General features: G+C 42.8%; 1 protein-coding gene across 1 annotated transcript in view; it reads right to left on the bottom strand.

Moving 5' to 3' along the window:
- Nucleotides 1–23505, bottom strand: part of FBXO21 (F-box protein 21) — a 97935-nt gene extending 74430 nt beyond the window's left edge. The window contains exons 1-3 of the mRNA XM_069214502.1: nucleotides 23249–23505; nucleotides 14298–14433; nucleotides 1258–1352 (exon numbers count right to left, since the gene is read on the bottom strand). Coding sequence (XP_069070603.1) covers nucleotides 1258–1352; nucleotides 14298–14433; nucleotides 23249–23475 — 458 coding nt within the window. The 5' untranslated portion in view covers nucleotides 23476–23505. The remainder of the gene's footprint in view (nucleotides 1–1257; nucleotides 1353–14297; nucleotides 14434–23248) is intronic.
- Nucleotides 23506–24164: the final 659 nt, after the last annotated feature.

Raw genomic sequence — 24164 nt, 5'->3', positions numbered from 1 at the left:
ATGCTGTCGCAGGCATACATACAATAACAACAGACAAATGGGTCTTTAAGTGTTTCCACATAACATTTAAACATTTACTTGCATCTGCTAATGATAGCTCTATACATGGTGTTTAGTTGTGATTAGATGATTCAAATGGTAAAACGATAAAGGAAGTAATTAGAGTCATTGTTCTTTTGTTCCCTGTGACAGTGTGTCACCAGAACCAACCTTGTGCAAATCAGCCTCAGTACTGCCACAACAGGTGCAGACCAAGACAAACTACCAGGATACACCTCAACAGAAGACAGATAAAATCAGAACCCAGGGTAATTACTAGCACCTGATATTAATTCAAAACGTTCACTTCCTCCCTTACTTTAATTTCCTAGTGAGACTCTTCCTATGTGCAACAGCATGCCTACATGTGTATTCCATGAATGGGGTGGCTTAGGACCGAAGTTGCACCGGAGTGTGGAGACTCAAAAAAGCTGAAACTGGTCAAGTGTTGCTTTTGTTCTTATTTCAGAGTAGACATTGGCTAGGATGAAAGGCTGAGCTGTTCCTATTGAAGCAGGACATCTGAATATGATACAAATGCTCCCTGTCAGTACTGGCAGAGAGAGCAAAAACCAAACCAAAAAACATAACAGTGAGCTAGACTGTAGTCCAATGTACTTACAGCTGGTTGAGATTAATTTAGGCATTCCACCCATTATTATTTTGTGTTTCTCCAGTACAAGTAAGTCAATGGAAAAGATGTGATCAAGGAGTAAGGTACATGAATGAAGCGCTCTTTAACACAGCTCTAGAACTGCCAATTTATATTATGTTAATATTATAGTTTATGCTAATGCTATTAGGTGGAAGAAGGACTATGTATACAGGAATATATTTCTTTGCAGTCACATGACTTGTGCTTGATGGAGAGTAGATGAAATCTAGTAATGACACGTGTAATGTATGCCCCGAATATATTTCCAACCTGTTTTCTATACAATAAAGTGCAGAGTCTGTCAAGGATTTTCATTACAAAGAGTTAAAGCACTATACTAAGTCTCAACACTCATTCATCCCATTTTGTATAGGAGAGTTTTAGTTTCCATAATCAATAAGAAGAGCACGCATTCATGGATATTTTTGTATAAATCAGGTTAAGACATAAACGTGATATATCCCATAAGGAATATTTCCAAAAGTAAACTGATAGGCTGGTGTGACTGCTGCTGATCAGGTGCAAAAAGATCCTAAATGCCCAAAATGCCTTTGCTTCCTTACCTTCCTTCGATATTCAGGATCGACAACAGTTCATCTTCGAAGAAATGGGCTGGACAACCAAGATTCTCAATGTCACTGAATCCATTGCATGGGACCTGCTCAAAAGAACACAATGTTAACAATCACTTAGAGTCAGGGACATTTACACAAATACCCCAGATCGGAAAAGAATATCAGGTGTATCAAGTTAAGCGCATGAAATTTCAAATTTCAAATCTTTGCCACACACAAAATGAAAACATCAAAATTATGCATTAGTAATTTTATTTTATAGTTTGTTTGAAGGCGCAGTGACTGAGCAGGATAAGTAATTGATGCATCTTATTTGAAAACACATCAAGATGAACAATTGTACACCGATAAAAGGGCAGTAGGGTCTCCCATGCGATAAGAGCAGTGTATAGATGAGCAGGGCTCCATGCAAATAAGACAGAGAATCCAATTTAACTAAATGAATCCATTTAGTACAGAGAGCACATTGTAAAGTTCAATATTATCAGCAGTAGAAGGAGAAATCCATAGATCAAATACACACGCATCAACTCTAGCAATCATCACCTTGTTTTGTATTAAAATGCTGTGCAACTCAATCCACTGTGGTTGTTTTAAGCTGCTAGCGATGTTTAAGACTGGCTTTCAGCCAGCGTTAAGAAATTAGTGTATCAATGTTTTAATAGTATTTGGAGAAAATGTCCAAATAAAGAGACATTTGGAATCTAGAATGAAAATGATTTATTGGGACTGAAATAAAATTTTAATAGTATGGTCTGGTAATTTTCAATCTAACCCAGGTATATTCTTCCAAAAAGCATTAAAAAAATTGTATAAGAGGGACAAAGTATGAGACAGAGTGTGAGAGGAAGAGATTGAAGGACCAGTGAAGTAGAAAGTTGGTAGGGAGGGGTAGTGTTGAAACTTGCAAAATATTGGAGGATTGCTTCAAGAATGTATTTGTATTAAGGCAATTTGTGTTCACAATAGCTGTGTGTGGAGGCCACAGTCTACAAGGCTTGTGGAAGCACAGCATGATTTTGGGCCAGTGGCAGGACGCACAAGACGCAAGCCAAAATTGACTGTGGGACAATACTACACCAGCTGACACCCTGGGATGGGGGAGAATATGGGTGTGCCTGGCTGGGTCCTCTCTCTGCTACAAATATTCTTGCAATTAGTCTAATCACAGGCAATCACTCTGGGTGGCAGATGCAAATCAGTCTTCATCATGCATGAACATGAACAAACTAGCCCGAATAGCCCGAACTGCCAGGCCAGGGACTCCCTGCAGCAGAACGCAAGCAACCCAAAACTGGTTTTGCAATGACTGCCGCTCGGCTGTCTGGTGCTGCTTGGTTCCAATGGCACAGTGAGCAAGGTACCCACATCTGGACATTCCCTTGCCACTTAGGGCGTTGCATGAACACACAAAAAGTGATAGGAGGAACGCAAAAAAACTTACATTGTGTGGATAAAGTGTCATGCTTCCAGTCTGATATAGGAGCAGGTGCAGCAAAGCTTAATAAAATATTTAATGAAATCAAGTGGAGGTTAACATTTTGTGGAATGGTTATAAATAACAAAAAGTGGCAGCTGATAGCGGAAAAAAATCATGTATTTGGATCATGGTATTTTGGTAAAAGGCACAAGTGTTAGACCTGATTTCTATGGGTTGTAGGGCACCAAACGTTTTGCCTTCACTCCTCCTGTTTTGCTGAATTGTTTTTTGTTGGCTTTTAGGACTCTCTACACTTTGTCACTGCTAACCAGTGTTCAAGTGTTAAAGTGCTTGTGCTCTCTCCTGTCAACATGGTTAAATTGGCTTACACCCACTATTTTTAATTTATTTCTAAGTCCCTAGTAAAGTGCATACCATATACCCAGGACTGATAAATTAAACGCTACTAGTGGGCTGGCAGCACAGATTGTGCCACCCACTTAAGTAGCCCTTTAAGCACCTGTTTCAGGCCTGTCAGTGCAGCCTGTGTGAGCAGTTTTAAACTGCCATTTTGACCTAGCAAAACAAACCTTTTGCCAGGACTACACATTCCTTTTCCATACATGAGTCAACTGTAGAGGAGTCCCTAAACAGCCCATAGGGCAGGGTGCATTGTATTTAAAAAGATGGATATGCACTTCTAAGTTTTACATGTCCTGGTAATGAAAAAACACTCCAATTCATTTTTCAGTAATGCAACGCCTACCAGTGCCACAGGATAACATTGGGTTACCTTATTACATTTAATAGGTGATAACTTCCAACTGGAAGCAGTTAGGGATATCACGTTTAGTGTTTGAATAACTGTAATGTAAAACTCCCTTGAAAGGTAAAGTTGGAATTAATTCACAATCCAGAACAGGCTACTTTTAGAAAGTATTTTCTTGTTGTAACCATTTGGTGCCTGCAGCCTGTTTCCAGAGCCTCACGACTAAGTGTAGTTGGCAGTTGGCCTTTGTGTGTAACTTTCAAACAGGCACAATATAGAGGGCCTGGGAGTTGGCAGGATTGGGGGGGAGGAGAGTGAAGCTAGGCACAGCACTTCTTGCACTTCAAAGTCACTGTCTCAGCTCACACACTAAGAACTTCACACTAACCTATTGTGACTGGAAACAGACTGTGACCAGGATAGTGTGTCAGGATATTCCAAACACTTGGGGGTTGGGGGTATGCAGAAGCTTCTCCCATTTTAAAGCTAGCGCGAGGTATAAAAATGGGACCCTCAGACTCACTCTTCAGATCACTTCTGGTCCTGTGGAAGACCCAGAAGGATGACTACCATGCTGCACAAAGCACTGCCCTACTGTCAGAGGAAGGAACACCGGACCTGCTCCTTGAACCCAGAACTAACAGAGTGACTCGAGGGTTAGCTGGCTGGCCTCACATTCTGAGCGACAGGGACATAAGCTCCAGAAGCCGGACCAGCATCTGCCTGGGTGCCCAGACCTGCCTGTGCCCTGCTGCTGGCCTCTGCTGGAGTGAGTCATGATCTCTAGGAGGTCCCCTGCTAGGTCCTAGACCCCTGGCTGGCATCAGAGTGTACTCCTCCTGGCCCAACTGTAGGCTTCCTCTGGACCAACGCAATGCAGTACCTTGCATCGCAGTCCCTCATTGGAACAGACACACTGCGATGCAGGACCTCACATCACAGCCCTTGTAACTCCTTATCGGAACAGACACAGTGCAACTCGACACCAGACCTTGCAGCACTGCTCTCGCAGGTCCACACTGGAACAGATGTAGGGCATCGCAACAAGACACAGGATCTCACATCGCAGCCGTTGTAGCTCCTCAAAAGAACTGAAACAACTTGATGCTGTGCGTCACAGCTCTTCATTGGAATTGACGCTGCAGAATGCAACTTGGCGCAAGACCTTGCATTGCAGCTCCTCATCAGAACAGGCACAGCTCAACAGGCCACATCAAGCACATAAGGTTAAATTCTCAGTGGGACTAACCTGGTCTCTATGTTCGGCCCACACTGAACTGGGGGCGGTCTGAACTTTTCACTTTGTCCCGGTGCGACCAGATATCCACAGTTGGCGTTTGTGATATTAGGCTGTATACTTACCCTAAAACCTTGACATTGCATATCTGCTGCATAAATACTTTACAAATTGCCTCTATGTTAAGCCTGGCTGCTTTTGTGGCAAACTACCAGAGGGTTAGGCACAAGTTAATTTAGTGGCTGTTTGAGGTCCATCCTGAGGACTGTGGCTGTTGCTTAAGAAAGGTTCGACCAACAACAACCTAATTCCTCACAAAAAGGCTCAAGGGGAGTTTAGTACAGGAAAGTACTGATAGTTCAGGAATATACATAGAAGTGTGAGAGCTTTTACATTTGGTGGACTATCGCTACAAGTCTGGATTACCATTTCGACTGGGTGGTAAAAAAAACAACAAAAAAAACAAGGGTGAGGTCACCTGCAAGGTTCGAGTAGATTTCCTGAGTAAAATTTTCACAAACAAGATGGTCCAATCAGTTTTGATAAGTGATAGCAGTGTACTGTTAATCTCAAGGATTATACACAAATTTGTCGTTGTGCACTTTTGATGGAATAGATCTATCTGATGTTGGAAAAGAGCTTGCGATTGCCTTGGGTGAACACAATGGCCCGGAAGAGGCCATGCAGAGAACTGATTATGACTTAATGGACCTTCTCTCATTGTCCAGCAGGGGTTTCATTATTTATCTCACTGAAAGGGAAAGTGAATAACAGAAGAGCTAGAAGATTAATAAGTAGGTAGCTTGCACCACTTGTGCAAGATGATTAAGCTCAAACGTGAGATGGGATTCACTTTTTACCACAAAGGAGAGTGTAATTGTGTGGTTGTGATTGTGTGTCTTCCAGGTGGAGAGGTAGGTTGTAATGCCATTTTGTTGAAAGTCAATGGATGAAATGTGGATGTTGACTGTCCAAGTGTGCATAAGACTGCAATCAAAAGGATTCATCTGAGTAGGTTCTTTGGCAGAAGAGAAATAGGTAAGTCAGAAGAGAGGCGCTGTAAGGTCAGTTGCTCCTATTACTGAATTAATTGAATAAAATAACTTTTGTTTATACCTGCTGCCCTTGTGAGTTTGGTAAAATCTAACTAAGGTTTTGGCAACAACTTTCAAACTGAATACAAAAGTGATAAGAGATTGAAATTTAATGATGCATCACATAGTGCACTCATAGTGTGGACAGCGAAAACCTTAAACATCCAGAACTATTACTTAGGAAGACATTTTAAAGCCTATGCTTCCTCTTAACAATGCTTAAATTGGCTTATTTCAGATTGAGAGACAGCTGGAGGCGCTGCCATTTACTTTGATCCCAAGTATGGCGGCCCGTGATCTTGCCATCATTTGTCAGACCTGTGAATTTGTGATCATTTGTGGCAGAACTATGTCCTCCAGTATTCTTTGCCTGAGAAGCGGGGCAAACAAGCCAGCAGTATTTATCCACCAAACAGTTCCTGCAGCTCGGTAGACAGCTGGAGACACTGCCATTTTCTTTGACCCGTAGTACGGGGGGCCTGGGAACTTGACATCATTTGAGGCTGGGGTGGGACTACTTACTCCTAGCATTGTTTGCCTGAGGTGGTGGAAGCAAGCCTGCAGTACTTGACCACTGAACAGTTCCTGCAGCATGGGAGACAGCTGGAGACAATGCCATTTACTTTGAGATGCAGCGCGGGCCTGTGAACTGCCCTCAATTGCCGGGTCCGTGACCTTGCCATCATTTGTGGGGCCTGTGATCTTGCCACCATTTGTGGCTGAGGTGGGGCTACGTCCTCCTTCATTCTTTGCTTGAGAGGCGGGGCAAGCAAACCAGGGGTATTTAACCAATGAACTGGTGCGTCTTCGCTCGGAAGGGGCCAGGCTGGTGCGCCCTCCTTAAATTTGCTACACTGCAGGTACTGTTATTTTTCCTTCCCATACTACTACTTCTGCAAACTTATTTAACTGCTAATTGGGCATTATGGGAAAACAGAAAGTCCAAGAGAGTGGTCCTAAGGCCCCTCCCCGTCCTCTCTTGAAAGATTCTTACAGAGGAGAGTGGGGGTAACTAGCAGAGAAATTGAAATGGCCAAATGCCGATTATCACCCCCCCCTTCCTTCTCTCTGTGTGCCCAGGACACCAACAGTATCAGCGGCTATGATACCCCAGTGTAATGCTCAATTGATTGTGTGACCCCTGTTCCATCAAAGGAGCCAGAATGGGCCTGAGCACAGATGTCACGTCATTCACCACACCATTTGACCCCTCAGGCACCCAAGGGAGCAACAGGGAAAAGAAAGAGACCAGCCACAAACCTAAATACAAGAGGCTGTGTGTCCCAGCACATTCGGCAGAGGGAATCCCTGACGCAGGGTGAAAAGGCCAAGACATGTGAGGCAGTAAAGGACCTGTGTGACAAACTTATTTCAACAGTGATGGACAAGTTAGAGCCTATATAACAGCGCATGGTTGCCACAGAATATGAGATCCGGAAACTCAATGCTCTAACAACCACCAAGCTCCAGGTGGCTGAATCTTGGGCCACGTCCCCACTAGTAAGGCCAATTGCCCCCAGCCACTGTCCGCTGGGGGCATCCTGGTGAGACCCGAGTCATGGCCTGCAGCTGGAGCACCTGCCAACCAAAATAGGTTGTCCACTTGGGAGTTAGAGGGAGCGGAACTTCGTTCCTTGGGGCTGGCTGAAGGGGCAGAAAGGGGAGGTGGAGGGGAGGGAGGGCGCGCAGCCCTGCCTAAACAGGAACCAAGAGTTGGGGCATAAACCTATACCTTTGAATTTGCCACCCGATGCTTGCCTGTATGTAATTATACTGTCTAATGTGCCTCGTTTAGCAAACAGCACTGAGGAGTCATTCTCCCTACTAGAAAATAAGACTCTACATTAGTTCTGTACTCAAACTGGTTTGTCTTATTTTGATGCTTGCCAAATATTGATGGTTAGGAGGGAGGGCTTGGTGGGGCATCTACCTAAAATTTTTACGGTTCACTGTACTGTTGTGAACTTTAGGCATCCAACAGTCATCCACAACCTTCTTAACAACTACATGCACCAACAGTTGTCAGGATCCAACATCTCCCTCTTACCCCTGGGCTTTTTCTACAGTCAGTTGAGGGACAGACGTGGGTTAGTTTCGCAGCCTCTAACTATAGGCCATTAAGGCTGTAGAATTGGGTCAAGCATTAAACGTCCGGATCCCCTTGCCCAAGCAGAAATCTTCTCCCCAAGTATTGAGAATGACTGACTCTCTACCAAACAATTCGTTCATAGTAGTAACGGGTTACCATGCCCAGATGGCCCAGCGCACAGTGTTACCCTTTGCACAAATAGTTTAGTGCTTCAAGATCACGAGTCTGGATCTGCTCCTGGAGACTCGGGAACACTGGTCAACTTACTCATGGATAACAAAACTTTGGCATCTAATACACTTGAGCGCCCCTCAGATAGATGGTATAGATACCCTCCCTAGGCAAGCCAACTCTCCACCCCTACAGACAATCCTATTGAGCTGGAATATTGCAGGCATCAGGAGTAAATTATGTGATCCTGATTGGGGCACTTTTACTGATGATTATGACATGTTTCTTCCAGGATACTTGGGTGATAGACCACGTGATTATAGGCGGCATATAAAAGCTATAATATTCCAGTCATTAAATCTAGTGCTGGATGCCCCTCAGGTGAGCTATTAGCACTAGTTTGGTCCACCATATCTTACTCTGTCACGGTTCTTCATGTGGCTAACCTGATATCCAAGGGTTAATTTTATCACATCCAAATTCCCAACCTTGGGAACTCACCCTGACGCATGGGATATGGGCATGCAATAGCGATCTCCCTCCGATAAAAAAACTGGCTCCCAAATTCAGAAAATGGCTGTATTATAGCACCATTGATAGCATCCTCCTGGATGCAAGATTTTGGAGCAAACTGGAAGATATGGTGGGGGTAGAATGTGAGGAAAGGGACCATAATCCCCTAATACTTAAATTGAAAGAATCAATGACTTTGCCCCGCGGTGGCGGAGGCAGAACTCCCCCATAATCAACTTGAAGCCACGAAGAACAGGAGGAACGTTAAATAGGAGACAGGGAGCTCTTCGCTTGAGGGAGTAAAGGCCCTATATTCAATTCTCGCTACCCACATGGAGAATCTGTTTATAAACTGGGGTAAATAATTACTCTTAGCCGAGCACAATACAGTATTCGCCAAATTAGGGAACCTTTTTTTTTTTTAACCAAGGAGCTCTTGGACGCCCAAAACCAACAGCTCTAAGGAGGTGGTTCAAGCCCCTACAAAAATGCAAAGGAAAACTTTCTAAAAGCTATAAAAAGGGGGAAAACCCATGACATCAGAGAAAGTACAGATATTTATCAGTCTACTCTAAATGAAGCTAAAACAATTTGGGAAAATGGCATTTGGTCGGACCTCGTGGATGCTGCTACAGCCAACAACCAGAAGAAATTCTGGTTCTTGATCAGCACAGGTGACAGTAGATCATAGAAACATCAATCTCACCCTGCGAGTGAGTAGCCCACTTTGGAAGGTTGTACTCTACATTCAATGACACTTAGGAGATGCCTTTGTGCCTAGGGATTAAACTTGTTTGTCAGACCCTAACCTACTCTTGGTAGTCTTCTCTTTGGAGGAAAATTAAAGTGCTGTGGCTTCGTTTAAGCATGGGAAAGCACAAGATACCCAGAGATGTCTTTAAATTGGACATTACTGTTTGGGCACCCTATAATAAAGTCCTCTCAAACGCTACCTCAATGGAAGGGGCAATTCCATCATCTTGAAGGGGTACAGAGATTGAAATAATTTTTAAAAAGGCAAATCCCCGCATCCCCTCCTACTACCTGTTAATTTGCAAAAGGTTTTCTGCAAGCAAGTTCTTGAGCGGCTATTAGATTTGTGCGAGGAAAATCACATCCTCTCAAACCTGCAAGCAGGATTTAGGCACAAGACCAGCACCATAGACCCGGCATTCAGTTTCCTCCTTGTTAAATGGAGGACGGTGGACCTGGCCAAGGGCAAACTTTTTGAGGCATTTATCAACCTCGGCCCTGTATTTGACCTGGTGCTCAGAGGGAAAATGTGGGAAGTACTTCATGGGATGGGGATCCTTCAAAATCTTTTGCAACTAAAACTACTCCACGAGGTGAGTTATGCTAAAGTTAGGTGTGGCACAAATGGAGAACTAACTGAGGCCTTCCTGGTAGACCAGGTGTGCACCAACCCTCTTTCGTCTTTATATAAACAACTGTGTTTTCTACTTCCAGAACTGTGAAAAAATCCTCTGGAGCTACTTTTCACAGACAAAACACTTTTGTTGTCCAAGGCTAGGAGGGGCCAGCAAAACCTGATTGATTAATTTGAATCAGTTTTGTGGAGAGTACGGCCTCGAAACCAACACCTTTAAAATAAAATATATGACTTACTCTAAGAGAGGTAGGGTGAGAGAGGTTATCAAGGTGGGAAACAAAATATTTGAAAGAGTTAGGGAGTTTGTTTATCTGGGCATTAGACTAGCTGAAATAAGATCCTGGGATTCAAATATCCTAAAGAGAACTATACATTGAAGCATAGATCTGGGGCCATATATAAATTTGTAAGAAAAGCTTACTATACCCCATACTGCCAACGCTTGAAATCTATAAAGGCGCAGGCCAGGGGAGCAGCACTTTATGGCGCGGAACTTTGGGGTCACTGCAACATCAACTTCCTGAGCATAGTGGAAAATACCATTCTCAGAGCCCTTATGGATCTGGGGAAAGGATGCCACTCATTCCGCTGCGCCCAGACCTTGGCATTCATGATAAAGCAATTCTGGCAGCACTAACACTCCTGTTGTATTGGATCTGCATCTGGACCACCCATGAACTGTTCCACTTCAGGGAGTGCTTGCAGGATATCAAACTCCAAATCAGTGGACAAAATAAAATGGTTGGGATCCATCAAAAGTGCCTGGATCAAGCAGCTTTCACTGACCACTGGGGGAACCCACTCAGGTTCTCACTATTGTTTTCACTGAAAAGAAAGAAAAAAAGAAAACTACCAAGGATTTGTTGTTCTTCTGCCAACTTTAGGTTAAACCTAGAAGCAGATGAATAGTCCCCCTAAGTAGATCCCTCACCTTACTAGAATGAGGAGAAGAGCAATACTTCCTCAATCATGGTGGTGGCAGTTTTGAAATTCTTTTATACAGCATGGACACTGAGGCATAAATTATTAGGTAGTGTGTAGGGGTGAACCTTAGAGTGAATCTGTCTTGATGACGATTTGATGAATTTTGCACAATTATATTTTTATTATTTGTTCCTGTTTCTATGCTTGTCCTAATTTTGTATATTTTTGTGTTTTTAATATATTTTTTAAATGTTTACTATTATATATTTCCGATGATGAAATTGCTGTTTTTAACTCTCAATAAACGATACGATAGGTGATACTTAAGCTCTAGTGTATGCTGTAGAAGAGGCACTCAGGGCCTAGAAGTTAAATGTTACTTGTGGACTGCAGCATCTATTGTGTCATCCACAAAAGTGGCATAGTAGGCCGGTAGCTATGTTTGCACTGTGTAATCAGACTGCTGCAGTTTAAATCTGCAGTACAGCCCGGTAAAATAACTCTCTTTGACAGGTGAGAACACCCCCCCTTAAATATTAGTATGTCACATCTGTGTAGGCCTTGTAAACAAACAAGGTAGGCTGCACGGTATTTAAAAGAAAAGCATGTAGAAAATTAATATTACCAGTTACCTACAGTGACAAAGCCCAAAAAGCTATTTTCACTCTGAGAGGCATAAAAGTGTGCTTTGTAGAAACTTAAGTACTGTTGCAATTGTCATGAGACCTATTAGTGGACTCACTGTAGTTATGCCTCATTTTTTAGCACTCTAAAAATCATGATGTCTTTGCCTTGCTTTGTTTGTACATTGCATATTTTTTCCTTTGTGCCATTGTTTTGAAACACACTGTAATTTCACTTGCCGTTCAGCCACTTTCCTAAGATTCCATCTGTACATTCTCAGTGGGCACAACAAGTGCCTGGTATTGTTTTCTGTCCACCCAGCAATCGTTCCCAGGCTCCTAAATACATAACACAGAAGCTTTTGACTGTATCAAGCTAACATTATAAGTTAGGTCCCGCAGTGTTTATTTTTAGAGAGGAGAATTCTAGCAGAGCTGACTCGTCTGGGGAACAGATGTCCTACGGGGCATGCAGACTGTGTAAACTGAGTTTACGCTACTGTATGAGGATCACTTGATTGCACAAACAGAGGTATGGGGTTCTCAACTCCCTGAGATCATAAATAAGAATAGCCTTCCTGAATATACAATTACACTGCAGGCTCAGGCCACTAGATTTGCATTATGGTGGCACTATTTGTGTGATACAGTTTTCTAACTGCTCTTCTGTTTCTATAATTCTTGCCAGTATTGTAATTGCATCTAATTTGCTTCATAATAGACTATGTTAGTTGCAATAAATATATTGTGTACTTTCATTGTGTCTTTTTTACTGTTGCTATGGATATGTATCACTGAGATGAATTATGAAAAGGAAAGACCTGTTTTGAAATGTTCCCTGAGAGAGGGGGCTAGAGTGTTGTGCCTTTTTGGCTGCCACAATTACTTGTAACTCTGTGGGGTAAGGAGGGCAAGTAAGGCACTGTGAGCTAGTCAGGTATTTTGGTATGACAGTGCTGATTTGGCAGAAGTGGCACAGCCCCTGCATTCTGACGCTTTGTTGTCCCAAGGCACAGTTCTGCAAAAGCAGACTCCCTGCAACACTATCTCGGGAATGGGCCAACTCCAAAAATAATTAAACCATTATTTTTAATAGTCATTAAGAATACTATTGTGAAGGCAGATGTTTAATAAATATTAAGTAAAACTAATTTTTAGAAAGTTACACTTAACCTGCCTGAGCTGCCACGAAGGCTAACCAGCATAAGCTCTAACAGCTATAAGCCTGTGTTCAATGTTGAAAAGGTTTGAAAAAGGTTGAGAAATGCCTCCCAGGAGCAAACAATTGGCTAACTTAAATGGACACAGATAATTCATCTGAACTCCACAGGATATGCAAGGTGGGGGCTGTGGACACCCTTACTGACATCACAGTGTCAAATCCTGCATGACAGGTCTGATGAGCCCCAACTTGGAGCACACTTGAAAGGAAGAGAATAAGATGCCAAGACAATTCTTGTGAATGCCCCATCTGGTTGCTGATGGGCTCTGCTTATATCCTACCAGACATTTGTCTCTGGGTTTGTTTTGGATACAGTGGCTCGGTCAAACTGTATTTTAGTGTTAGATGTGGGATGCCACCGGGATTCCTATAGTGCATGCTTTACACATACACACACAAGCCACCTCTAAGTTTACTGTGGTTGAAGACTTTCTCTGTCTTAAAAATGCCTTGACACATTTTATTTTGGGCCTGGCTGCAATAAGGCAAACAGAAACTACTGAACATGTGGGTGGAGCTGGTCCCAGAAAGTTTTACTTTCTTATTTAGGTAGGGGCAAGATTCACTCCAATAGATACTACCAGGCATAAATATGTCATCTCTAAGCACCCACATCAGAATACTTTCTGAACCTGTGGAAGGCCAGAAGAGGGCTGGACCTGCTGGTTGTGACCTCAGAGGTATCCTAATAGACCTGACCAGCTCCCACTTGTGCCCAAGACAAAAAAGTTGACTCCAAGGGTCTCCTGGATGACCTCTTGTGTGGCTACAGGGAGGGAACAAGCTGCAATATGCCTTTTGTGGGAAGTACCTAGCTGACCAGTGGCAAGTAGACCAGGACTAGACCTTGCTATTTGCCTCTGCCTGACACCCTGTGAGTCTGTAGGTACCTCTCCTGAAGTCCTTGGTGGTTTAAGAAGTGTACTCCTGAGGTGGTTTGGGACTTAGTGGAGTCAGAAAGTTAAATCTTTAACCAGGACAAACCTGGTTGTTATATCCAACCCATGCTTCATTGTAGTCAGCCTCACACTGTGCCTAAGTTGGTGCTTTGTGGGGATATTTCTACTTAAAACTTTAAAAAAATGTATATCTTCTGTTCCCTGTATTCAATCTTGTCTGCTTTTTCTTAATTCAGTTTGAGATTATTATTGCTTTGCATTTTGATTTTATTACTGTTTTGTTACTGCTTAAATACATTACACATTGCCTTACGTTAAGCCTTTCTGCTCTGTGCCAAAGCTACCAGAGAGTTACACTCATGTTAATTTAGTGGCTTTAAGAGTTCACTTTCACAGGGGTTGTGATTATTACGTGAGGTGGGTAGTCACCCGCCTCAAATAATAATCAAATTTCTGAGATGCAGCAACCATGATCTTTTCCATGTCTACAGAAAGAGTAGCCAGCAGCATTAAGCACAGGTGTGCAATTTCAAAGTAGAAGCACAATTTAAAACATGGTTGGTGACAATATAAGTAATTCTGTTTGTACTAGTTGTATTTGACCAGTGTTGTAGTGAAATTAGCCCTGGTGCTGTTAGACAAACACAGAGAAAGTGGTAAACAAGAGACCTCCTTACGTGCTCCGAGAAGAAGCGTTTAGAGAAGGATGCCACAATCCTCTGAGCTTCTAAACCAGCAGCGCTCCTTGCCTTGTATTCCTCCAGCCAATCCACACTGTCTGCTTGAGTGTAGTACTTCTGAAGCAACGGCCACCTGCACAAAAAGGAAGATGGTTCAGCGACATGCTTGGAAGAATAAGATCAGGTAATGTTGAATTTAAACAGCAGACTGTTGAGACTGTCATCTTCTTATGACCAGGTCTCACTCCTAGAGGCATTTCAATCTTTGTAAGTGCACACTGTGTTGCCAAGAAGAGGTAACATCATTTTGAAGTGATAATTTCTAGGATTTCAAAGGTCTCAAGAAACTAAGGCACTTACAAAAACTCCCAAAGAACTGGCTAACATTCAGCTGCATTTAAAGAGGAACTCAGAGTATCCATTATGCTGTCAGCTACAGTTGATTCTTCAGACTCTCTTCCCTCAACAATCCTGTGGAAACTAGACAATACTTAGACGTTGGAATGACAACTGAGCAGTATTTAAAAATATCTGAATATAGAGGGGAACCCCATCACTGACATCCATTCTGTCCTACCCTAGCCAAATATATTAAAACACACTTCACCCATTAGTTTCAGGTTGGGGCAGAAATCAATACCAGTCATAAATTAGTTGGGCTTGGAGGTGGGGGAGAACGTAAATGTTGGAAAGCCTAAAGAACCAACAATACCATATTGAGTAACTTTTTAACTTTTTCAGCTTTTTAGACTAGATTGTTAAACAACACACCTTTAAACGAATACTGAAAGACAACTAGAGAGCTAAACTGATGACTAAAGAGATGCTCGGTTGAAGCCACATTACGGGAGCAGTGTTTTCAAAAAGCATGTTTTGTGATCTACATAGCTCACTTACACATCTCCAAAAATGAGATGTATTCCTAAGGTGACAAACTGTCATTTATCTGTCAGTGAGGGACAAAGGAAATATGTAACATTTAGTTAATACTGAAACCCAGAATAAACATGTGAGATGAATGAATGCCCACTGAGCGCATAAGTCTTCATTTTTTATTTCAAAATAATTAAAGTTTAGGATTCTCACCTTTAAAGTTCTCACCTCCAAGCTGACCAATCTTGTGAGTCTTTTATACAAGGCCCTACTTATTCCCATGTTTGATTTTCCCTTATCCTTCAACAGTAACAACCTTTGCAATGTGTGTCAGTTTCATTCAAATCCATACTCAGTAAGATCCCTCTCTGGAATTGTGAAGCACTACAATCCAAAACTGAGCAGACTGCTTATAACCTTCCCTAATCCAATCTTGCACACCAATTTCATTGATCTCTATCAAGAATCTTACTGATCTGTTCATCTTCTTTGAAACCAAGATCTGGGTTCTAGGGTCCTGCCTTGTCCAGTTCGTGCTGTGATCCACTTAGGGTTTTGCCCATAAGCTTTTTCTGCCTCTTCATCCCTCTTGTAGAGGGTGTAGGGTATGACCCAAATGCTTCATAGATGTTCTCTCACTTTCATGAGACGATCACTAGACTCTGTTGTATGAAACTTGGTCATATAGCACCGCTGGGCTAGAACTGCATTTCTCACATGCCACACCACTACACACATTGGTTATTAAGTCACATTCTTACCCATATAACTCTTACAAAAGTAAATGCAGTTAGCTCCCACTTATTATTGTAACAGCCATAGTCAGTGAGCCAGGAGATACCCATACTGGCAACAGAGTACACCAGCACTTATTGAAATGTTTATGCTAAAATGAAAGACTTGCGTGGAGAGGAAGCCATGGCCAGGACTACTGGTTTCCCTAACTCCTTCTGGCACCTGATGGCTTATATAGATCACTTCCTTTTCATCTATTTCAAGATATGATGACAGATGGGCAGAAAGGAGTCGAGGGATCAGCAGGAAAAAAAGTGGTACTGAAGGACTTTAAGTGGAAGAGTCAATGTAGTGAAGAGAGGTCATCAGGAAAAACATGGTACTCAAGTACTTAAAGTGGAAGAGTCAAATGTAGTGAAGTGGTTTGTTGTCTTACGACTCAGCCTTCTACTCTGCAAACTAATATGAAGATTACAGAGCACCTAGAAGTTCAGATTGGTGAGGCTCTTCAAAAGCTATCATGGATAGTTCATTGGTCTAACCAAAAATGTTCTTGAGCATGGACTGCTCAAACAGGAATCCAGAGTACAAGTAACATTCACAGAAAGTGTTTAAATAAATCTTGCAAGATCTCACTAACTGTGTTGTATTCTATAGCATATGAAAGTGCCCAACATTTATTGGCGGAATCAGATGCCTTTCTGATAAGGCTATATCCACCACATGAAACAGTCTTATTGAAGTAACATTTGAGGAGCAGTTGGCCTTCCTCGCACCAATCACTGACCTGTGTATTGATAAAACAAATACTTTGATGCGTCAAATACGCAAAAAACTGCTTAATGGCCGCAATATAAACCCTACTTACAGACCATAGGCCAAACTGGTCCACTTCAAATTGATATTGAACCCTCTGGTCAACAAATCTCATATGCCTCATGTGAGGCTACATATACAAATGTGGAAAATTGCATCTTACAGGGGTTTATGGAAGTGTACTAGTGTCCTGGGTTACTTACTTCAGATGCCAACAATAAAGCTACAGTTATAAACTCCAGTCCTGCACTCTCCAAGCCCGAGTCACCTGCTCTAGTGCTGCCCTCTCCTTTCTCCTCAATTTCCTGCTCTACTGCATAACTCTCATATACCTTCTACTACATCATCAGAGCTCTAAGGATTCTCCCCACTTCCATGTGCAAGTAGCACAGCCAGTTCAGTATTTTTTGTTTCTCTACATTCCTGGAATATGTTGTCCTTCTGGTCCCATCATAAAAGCAGAACTACACACCCCAGAAAGCTAAGAAAAACCCTGGACTGAATGGGTTGCTCAAGCACGGACCTGGGAAACTTAAGAGATGTGAATCATGCTGTTTACTTATACCAATGGCAATTCTGTGCTTTACTTCTTCCGACTGTTACTTCAGTGACCATCTTTCTAGGTCTTGCTTGTGACAGCACACATGCTCTCGCTTACTGTAGATATTGTTTCCTAGAAGGAGTTTGGAGCCTGCCCATTCCTGGGATTCATTGTCATTCTCATTTGCTGCCTCCTAATTGGGCAGTATGTGCCAGTTTCACTTCTTCTTTTGTTTGGAGCATGGATCAAGTACTGATTGCTTCATCTTGATTAGAGTAATTCAGCTGCTGGGATGTGATTGAGGAACTATTTGTCCATGTTGGCTTTTCCCATTGTCTGTATTGCCACCCCCTACCCACCATAAAGGCAAAAAGTGATATGACACAGCCAGCGTAGCTGCTTCACAGCGTTTTGTTTTAGCTTCTCATTCCCGCATCATAGTGTTTTTTTAAATTTTATTTTAGCCATGCTGCTTTACAGCATGGCTAAAATACATTGGCATAGGCGAGATCTATTGGCTTTGCTAATACTCGTTTCTCCTGCTATATGTTGCTGTGCTTTATTTTTGTTTTACCCTGTTAACAGCACCAGCCACTGCTACCTCTTTAGTGATATCTTACATCACTGTCATTTAATTCCTCCTCAGTAAGGGCTCCTACCCCTCATTTACCTTATTCACTGTTGCTAAAGGTGGGCAAGATACTGGAAGCTTAAGTCAGATGCCTGGCTCTATTTAAGATCTAGCCAGTGCCAAAAACAAGCCGAGCTTTCATGTGGTTGCTGTCTGCCACTCAGCCTGTCACCTCATGTCCCAAGAAATACAGACGCTTTGATGACAAACCTTTGATGTAAAACAGACAAGAGAGAAACAGACACCTATCTAGTGGGCGAATTGCCTGCTGTTGGGATGGAAAAGTCCTCTTCATGGCAACTGATGTGCATCCCTGCACTGAGTGCCCAGCCGTACTGGTTTCTGGAACTCTAATGCTGATTTTTGTTGTCATGGGCAAACACTATTCTGTGTGGGTGCCAAGACATAGACCTTTCTCACTGATTGTGGTCTTGCTGGACAGAGAGGGGTGGCCAAAGGGTTACCCTGATAGTGGTGGAAGGTTATTACCTTTGTTAGGAGTTAAGCGGCATGAGCGCGATAGTGCAACATGCCGCCTAATAATCAGGAGTAAACAGGTCCTTTTTAACCTGTGTCATTGGAGTGAGGACTACAGTCTCATAAGCTTTTTAAAGGTTTGGCTGCTGTGTGCTCAATTCATCCTTGGCTACATCAAGTTGGTGCGAAGTGCTGTGTATCACAGAAGTGGTGTACCAACCTGCTCTGGGTGCATGTGTGACTAGGGAGGATGCCATACATGGATAATGCAGTACTGAGGAGTGTGTGCATTGGGGCATGCATGTGATGGAGGTGCCTGTGCCTGATAGTGGTACAGTACTGGAAAGGTGTAGTGATGTGCAGTGCGTGCAAGAGCATGTGCTAAGTGTATATGTACCAATGAGTGGTACAATACATGAGGAGTGCAGTGCGTGCAGGATGAGTGCATGTGGTGGATGTATGTTTGCCTGTGATGACAGTGCTTAGCAGTGCATGCATGTTAAATACATATGCTCGATGTATATGTACCTGTGAGTGGTACAATACCTGGAAGATACAGTACTGTGCAGAGTGTGTATGCATACACTGGGTGTATGTGCCTGTAGAAGGTACAATACATAGAAGGGCCTGGGTTCTATTTAGGGAGACCCAGGCCGGTAATGTGAAACATCTAATAGATGTGGAGAGATCTCCCCAGACAGATTTGTGGATTGCTGAAATCCTGTAAGTTGGGTGGGACACACACTTGGGAGGATCAAGTCTGCCTGGCACACTTAAAAGAGTGATCTTTGATTCAGTGGGAGATCACAAGGAAGGGTCCCGGGCACATCCCAGGTAGGAGATGAGGCTAATAAGAGAATCATAAAGCGTATGGCAGAGAGCACTTGACTAACCTTTTAATATACATCACTTTGTTTGACATCCAGGTGTGAAATCAAGTCTCTCCCATGGCCTGTGTTGTGGGACTATCCGCTTCAGAGACACTCCTGCTGTGACTGACTGCTTTTCATGCAGAAGACAGCACAGAGAAGTAGATACTTCAAATGAAGAAGAACCCGAACAGAAAACTTCAAATATTCAGACCCTAAATAACATTTGGTGCCTGGAACTGGACTATAAGAAGGGGAGATTAAGACCCCCAAAAAATGGTGATCTGCCAAGCAGCCAGAGGAGGGGAAACTCCGCAAGACTTCTGCCTGTGACCAAATGGGGGCCAAGACCTGCTAGTCTCCCTGCTGGGTGAGGAGACATCACCCAGGGAACCCAAGACCCCCTGTCCTGGAGCCTGGAGCACCAGTGCCTGCCTCATTGCGAAGACCAGTGTGCCTTGTGAGGAAGAGGAGAGAGTTGAAGTGAGCAAGGTACAGTGGGGGAGCCCTGTTGACGGCCTGTGATGTACTGTTCCAGCAAGCTGTATGCCAGGAGGGGCTACCATGGTAAAGACTGCCATGATGTAAAGGCCAAAGCCGTCTGAAACCTCCTTGATAAAATTGTGTGATCCTAACCAAATATATTTCACAAAGGCTCCTTTTTCTTCTTTATCAAATCTGAGTGAGTCTCAAATACAAGTGTTAAGAATGTACATTGCACACAAAACTAGTTTTTTTTTTCTTTAATGGAATGGAATGTTGCTCTGCCTGCAATCAAAATCTACACCACATATATAGGGTAGGCATGACAGTCAACTTGCTTCTTAGTTCACTAACAGCACTGTCAAAGGGGATGGGGTGGGGAATGCTTAAAAGTTAATGCTTAAAAATTATTGCTTAATAAATACTTCTCAATTCAGTGATAAAATATGAATTACTGAAACGGATATACATGTGAAAAATAAAATACACTTTTTTGAATTTCGAAGCACCTTCATATTTTAATTCGATGTTTCTTGCATAACGTACATGCCAATCATTTTCAGGCCTCGGCATGGACTCAGAGCCCGGCCTGACCTTTGGCTCGGTTAACCTATATCTGTTAAACTTTTCTATGTAGGGTGACAACTCGTCCGTAATTTAGGCCCAGTGTCCCTTGTCCGTAGTAAACCTTCTCACAAACAGCTTTTCAAAGATTAAGACTGACAGCCAAGCGTGTGGCCCGTTCGTCATCCAGTTGCTGCCCTGGACTGTGGCAACTGAGCGTTAGCTGAACTAGGTTTGGCTTACATAACAAGTAGCCAATCCTAGCGCTCGACATAAGGCACATTGTGCAGACTGCCCCTATTACCTGGGCCTTAGGGTTACTTTAGGGTGGCCTGAGATCAACTTTTGTCTTTTTCTTCCTGTTTGAGTGTACATCTTTTTGTCCAGGACTGCTTGCAGGTAAACCTAAACCAGTCTATTAGGTGACTCCTGGACTCAAAAGACGGACCCAAACAACCTGCACCTGTTCTGACCAGTTAGCAACTTCGCAAAAGTCTTGTTACAAGACCTGTTTTGGCTGCTGCCCTTCTCGCCCCCATTACTAAGTCTCTGAGCCGATCCTCAATTTTGAGGAGTTTATACACATTTCTAATTGTAGCGCTGTCTCTGCTTCGCGGCCCTGTGCCTTTTTGTTATCTGGCTATCTCTCTATTGTGCCTTTCTCACATTGTATTTTGAGCATTTTTTTCTCTCTCACTCTCTCCTTACTGTGAACATCTCTCTGTATTGTGCCTCTCTGTTTGTAAGATTTCTCAAGTTTGTTCCTTAGTAGTGGAAAATATTGAACTGCCTCCCAGACTTATACTAAGGCACACACACATTACAAATTTACAGATAAGACAAATGCATTTCATGGACGCGATGTGGCCTCTGTTTGCTTTATTTAAGCTTTATTAACTGCAGCCAGTGTGAAATTATGTTTACAGCCAGGGTGAAATGATGTTTAGTGAGAGGTCGACTGAGGGCAATCATAATAATTTTGTCAATTTTGTGCAAAAAAATAAAGAGGTGTAACAGAGAGATAGTACGGTGGGGAAAAAGTTGAAAGGGGGAGGGAAGGGCATGTGCGTAAAAGCAGATTTTCACTCACATTAATTATTTTATACTTGATTTACAACACACTTGGACCTTTGGCAGTCACAGTATTGTACACTGTAAAAATAGCAAAACAACATAAAAACAAAAAAGAAGCTATTACAGGAAAGAAAGTATATTGTGGGTAGCAATGCTTAGTTTGAGCCCGCATTTTAGGTGGGGTTCACCCGCACTAATATTTGGGGACTGTACTTATATTTCCTCAACAGTCTTTGATTTAGAGCAAGAGAGAGAAAAACACAAGGGTGAAATAAGTAGGAAGAAAAATGATGACAGTTGAGACAGCAGGGATGAAAAATAATCTGTGTGTCTGTTTTCTTATTACAGCTCTCTCATCTTTTTGCATCTGTCCCTCATTGTCCACCTCTTAGTATTGTGTATCTCCCTTGTGCGCCTCTCTCTCTGTAACTGAGATCTTTCAAGTTTCTAGAATGCTGGAAAATGTGGAACTGCTTCCTGAACGTTGATGGTCCTGTATTAAGATATGAAGGCAAGCACCCAATAACAAATGTGCAAATCAACCAAATGCATATGAAGTAGCACTTATGTGATGTGCCCTGTTCTTTAAGCTCTCTTACATTATGCTAGGGTGAGATGTTATTCTTTTCAAAGGCAGTCTTCCCACAATCATTATTGTGGGTTAAAATCATTTAGCACACAAAAAAACGAAAGGAGTGTAATGGGGAGATTCTTAAATGAGAAAAGGATAAAGAGAGGCAAAGCTATGACCTTAACCTCAGATTTTCCATACATTTAATTATTTTGCAGTTTCGTATAGTACACAACTGTTGTCAGAGCGCTGCACTCTGTATAAAGGGCAAAACATTTGACTTACTTGTACATTTAAAAAAGATTGGTTTTGCAGGAAAGAAATAACATTGTGGGTATAGTACATTAATAAACAAAACAAACTTTCTATTTTTCGCTCCCTCGGTCTGTCCTGTCCCTCTCTCCAGATTAATGTGAAACATTAATGCACAGCTTTCTTGTTTACTCTTGGGAACAAAGAGCCTCAGACGTTTGCTGCTTCTGATAAAACATACACTTTCAAAATCAAACACTAAAATGAATAGTTCTAATGCCTGTGGGTCCATGTTCAACAAAAGGGTGCTTCTTCAAGTACTAATATTCATGTTAAGGTGGCAGCATCCTGTGAAATCTGGTGGTAAAATTTTGCTTAGTGTACATGTTTGTTGGGTTTTAACCTTAACATAAACCCAGTCCCATGATCAATACTGTTATGACAAAAAGAACATAAGATAAGATAAATATATATTTTTTTTACTTATACGTGTTAGGCGTCTATTTACTTACTTATATTGTGAGCACCTCCGCCTTGTCTGTAAACTTGACTTTGTGTCCCAATTTTTTTGTCCTGAATTTTGACCTTTTGTCCAGAACCTTTTTGTCCTGAATTTTGACCTTTTGTCCCGATTTTTTTTAAATCACAGACCAGAATTTGCCTCCATATCAGGTGGTCACCCTACTCCTACGTCTCTTATCAGGTCTTGCAGTGCTATCCTCAGCTTCTTCCCGTTACCTGCTTTTGCGTTTACACACTCCTTCCCAATGATACAACATCCGTTGCTTGCTTCCAACAATTAATCAACTGCCCAGCACTAACCGTCCTTCGTACTGAGTAACTCACTCCAGCGTAGCCCTCCTACACACCTCTGTTCGCTCTTACACTGTTGCCGACTCTTCCTTACTCCCGTTACTTACCCCAGGCATTCCGCCCTCCAAGGTGCTCACCCCAGTAACGTCCTCTTATGTAGGATATCTGCCCACTTTACCCTAGCCTTATTTCACCAAGTCATTATTTTGGGGATTGCTGATTCAACCCTAAATTCTTTGCGTCCAGTACCTCCTTCGGAACTGCTGCCTCCAGACCTTTCCTCTGGCCCCGCAAAGATCCCGCAACCTTCGGCAGCTCCTGGCTATGCGGCAGATGTCAGCGGAAGTAAGACCTGGAGAGCAGAGGATGCGTTCCAGCAGTTCTCCGGGGAGTGCGCTCAAGCTCGGACCCTCTGGTTCACCGTGCCCCTCGCTCGGACTCTCCTGCCCAGCTCTCGGCTCCCCTCTCGTCGCCATCTTCAGTGTGTACAAAAGTGACAGCTCGGAGCTCCGCCCCCAGCCCGCTGCAGAGCCGTAGACAGAGAAGAGAGACACTGCGGCGCGGCCAGAACACTAAACCCGATATAATAGTAAAAGAAGAAAGACTAGGCTGGCACCGGCTCAGCACAGAGACGAGAAAAAAAGATGTCAAAGGCATTGTAAAATGCATACATGAAATCTCTGCTCGCAAAAGGGAAGTCGTAGCTAAACTCGTAACAGGTACTACATTGGAGGCTATTTACAAACAAATATTGACAAAGCCAATAGCTTTGCTTTTTAGGTGTATGTTTAGGTCTAGCGCGCAAGAGCTTGCGACCTGTGGTAAGTAGTGTGGGCTTTTAACCACGTCCACCTCATGCTCATCACTTTCACTCGTTCCTTGTTTTGCCTTTCAAAAGTCTATAGATGTCATTGGTAAATGCTTTATGTTTGTCCCACCTTGAGGCTGCTATGTTACCTCCGTACAGAAACACCCTGTTACATGGATAATTACACTCCTGTCCATATGTTTTACTGTGAGCGAACTACTTTTCTTATTTGGTCTCTTCCCATGGTGCTTTCAAGTCTTACACAGTGCAAGCTCTATCAGCAGTATTGGAGTGCTTGGCGTAACTACCAGCTACTTCACATTATTTATTTTGTTTATTTGTAACTGTTGTACACAC

Source organism: Pleurodeles waltl, chromosome 11 (assembly GCF_031143425.1).
Source record: "Pleurodeles waltl isolate 20211129_DDA chromosome 11, aPleWal1.hap1.20221129, whole genome shotgun sequence".
Lineage (NCBI taxonomy): Eukaryota > Metazoa > Chordata > Amphibia > Caudata > Salamandridae > Pleurodeles > Pleurodeles waltl.
Note: the sequence above shows the minus strand (reverse complement) of the source record. Positions and strands in the feature narration are given on the sequence as shown.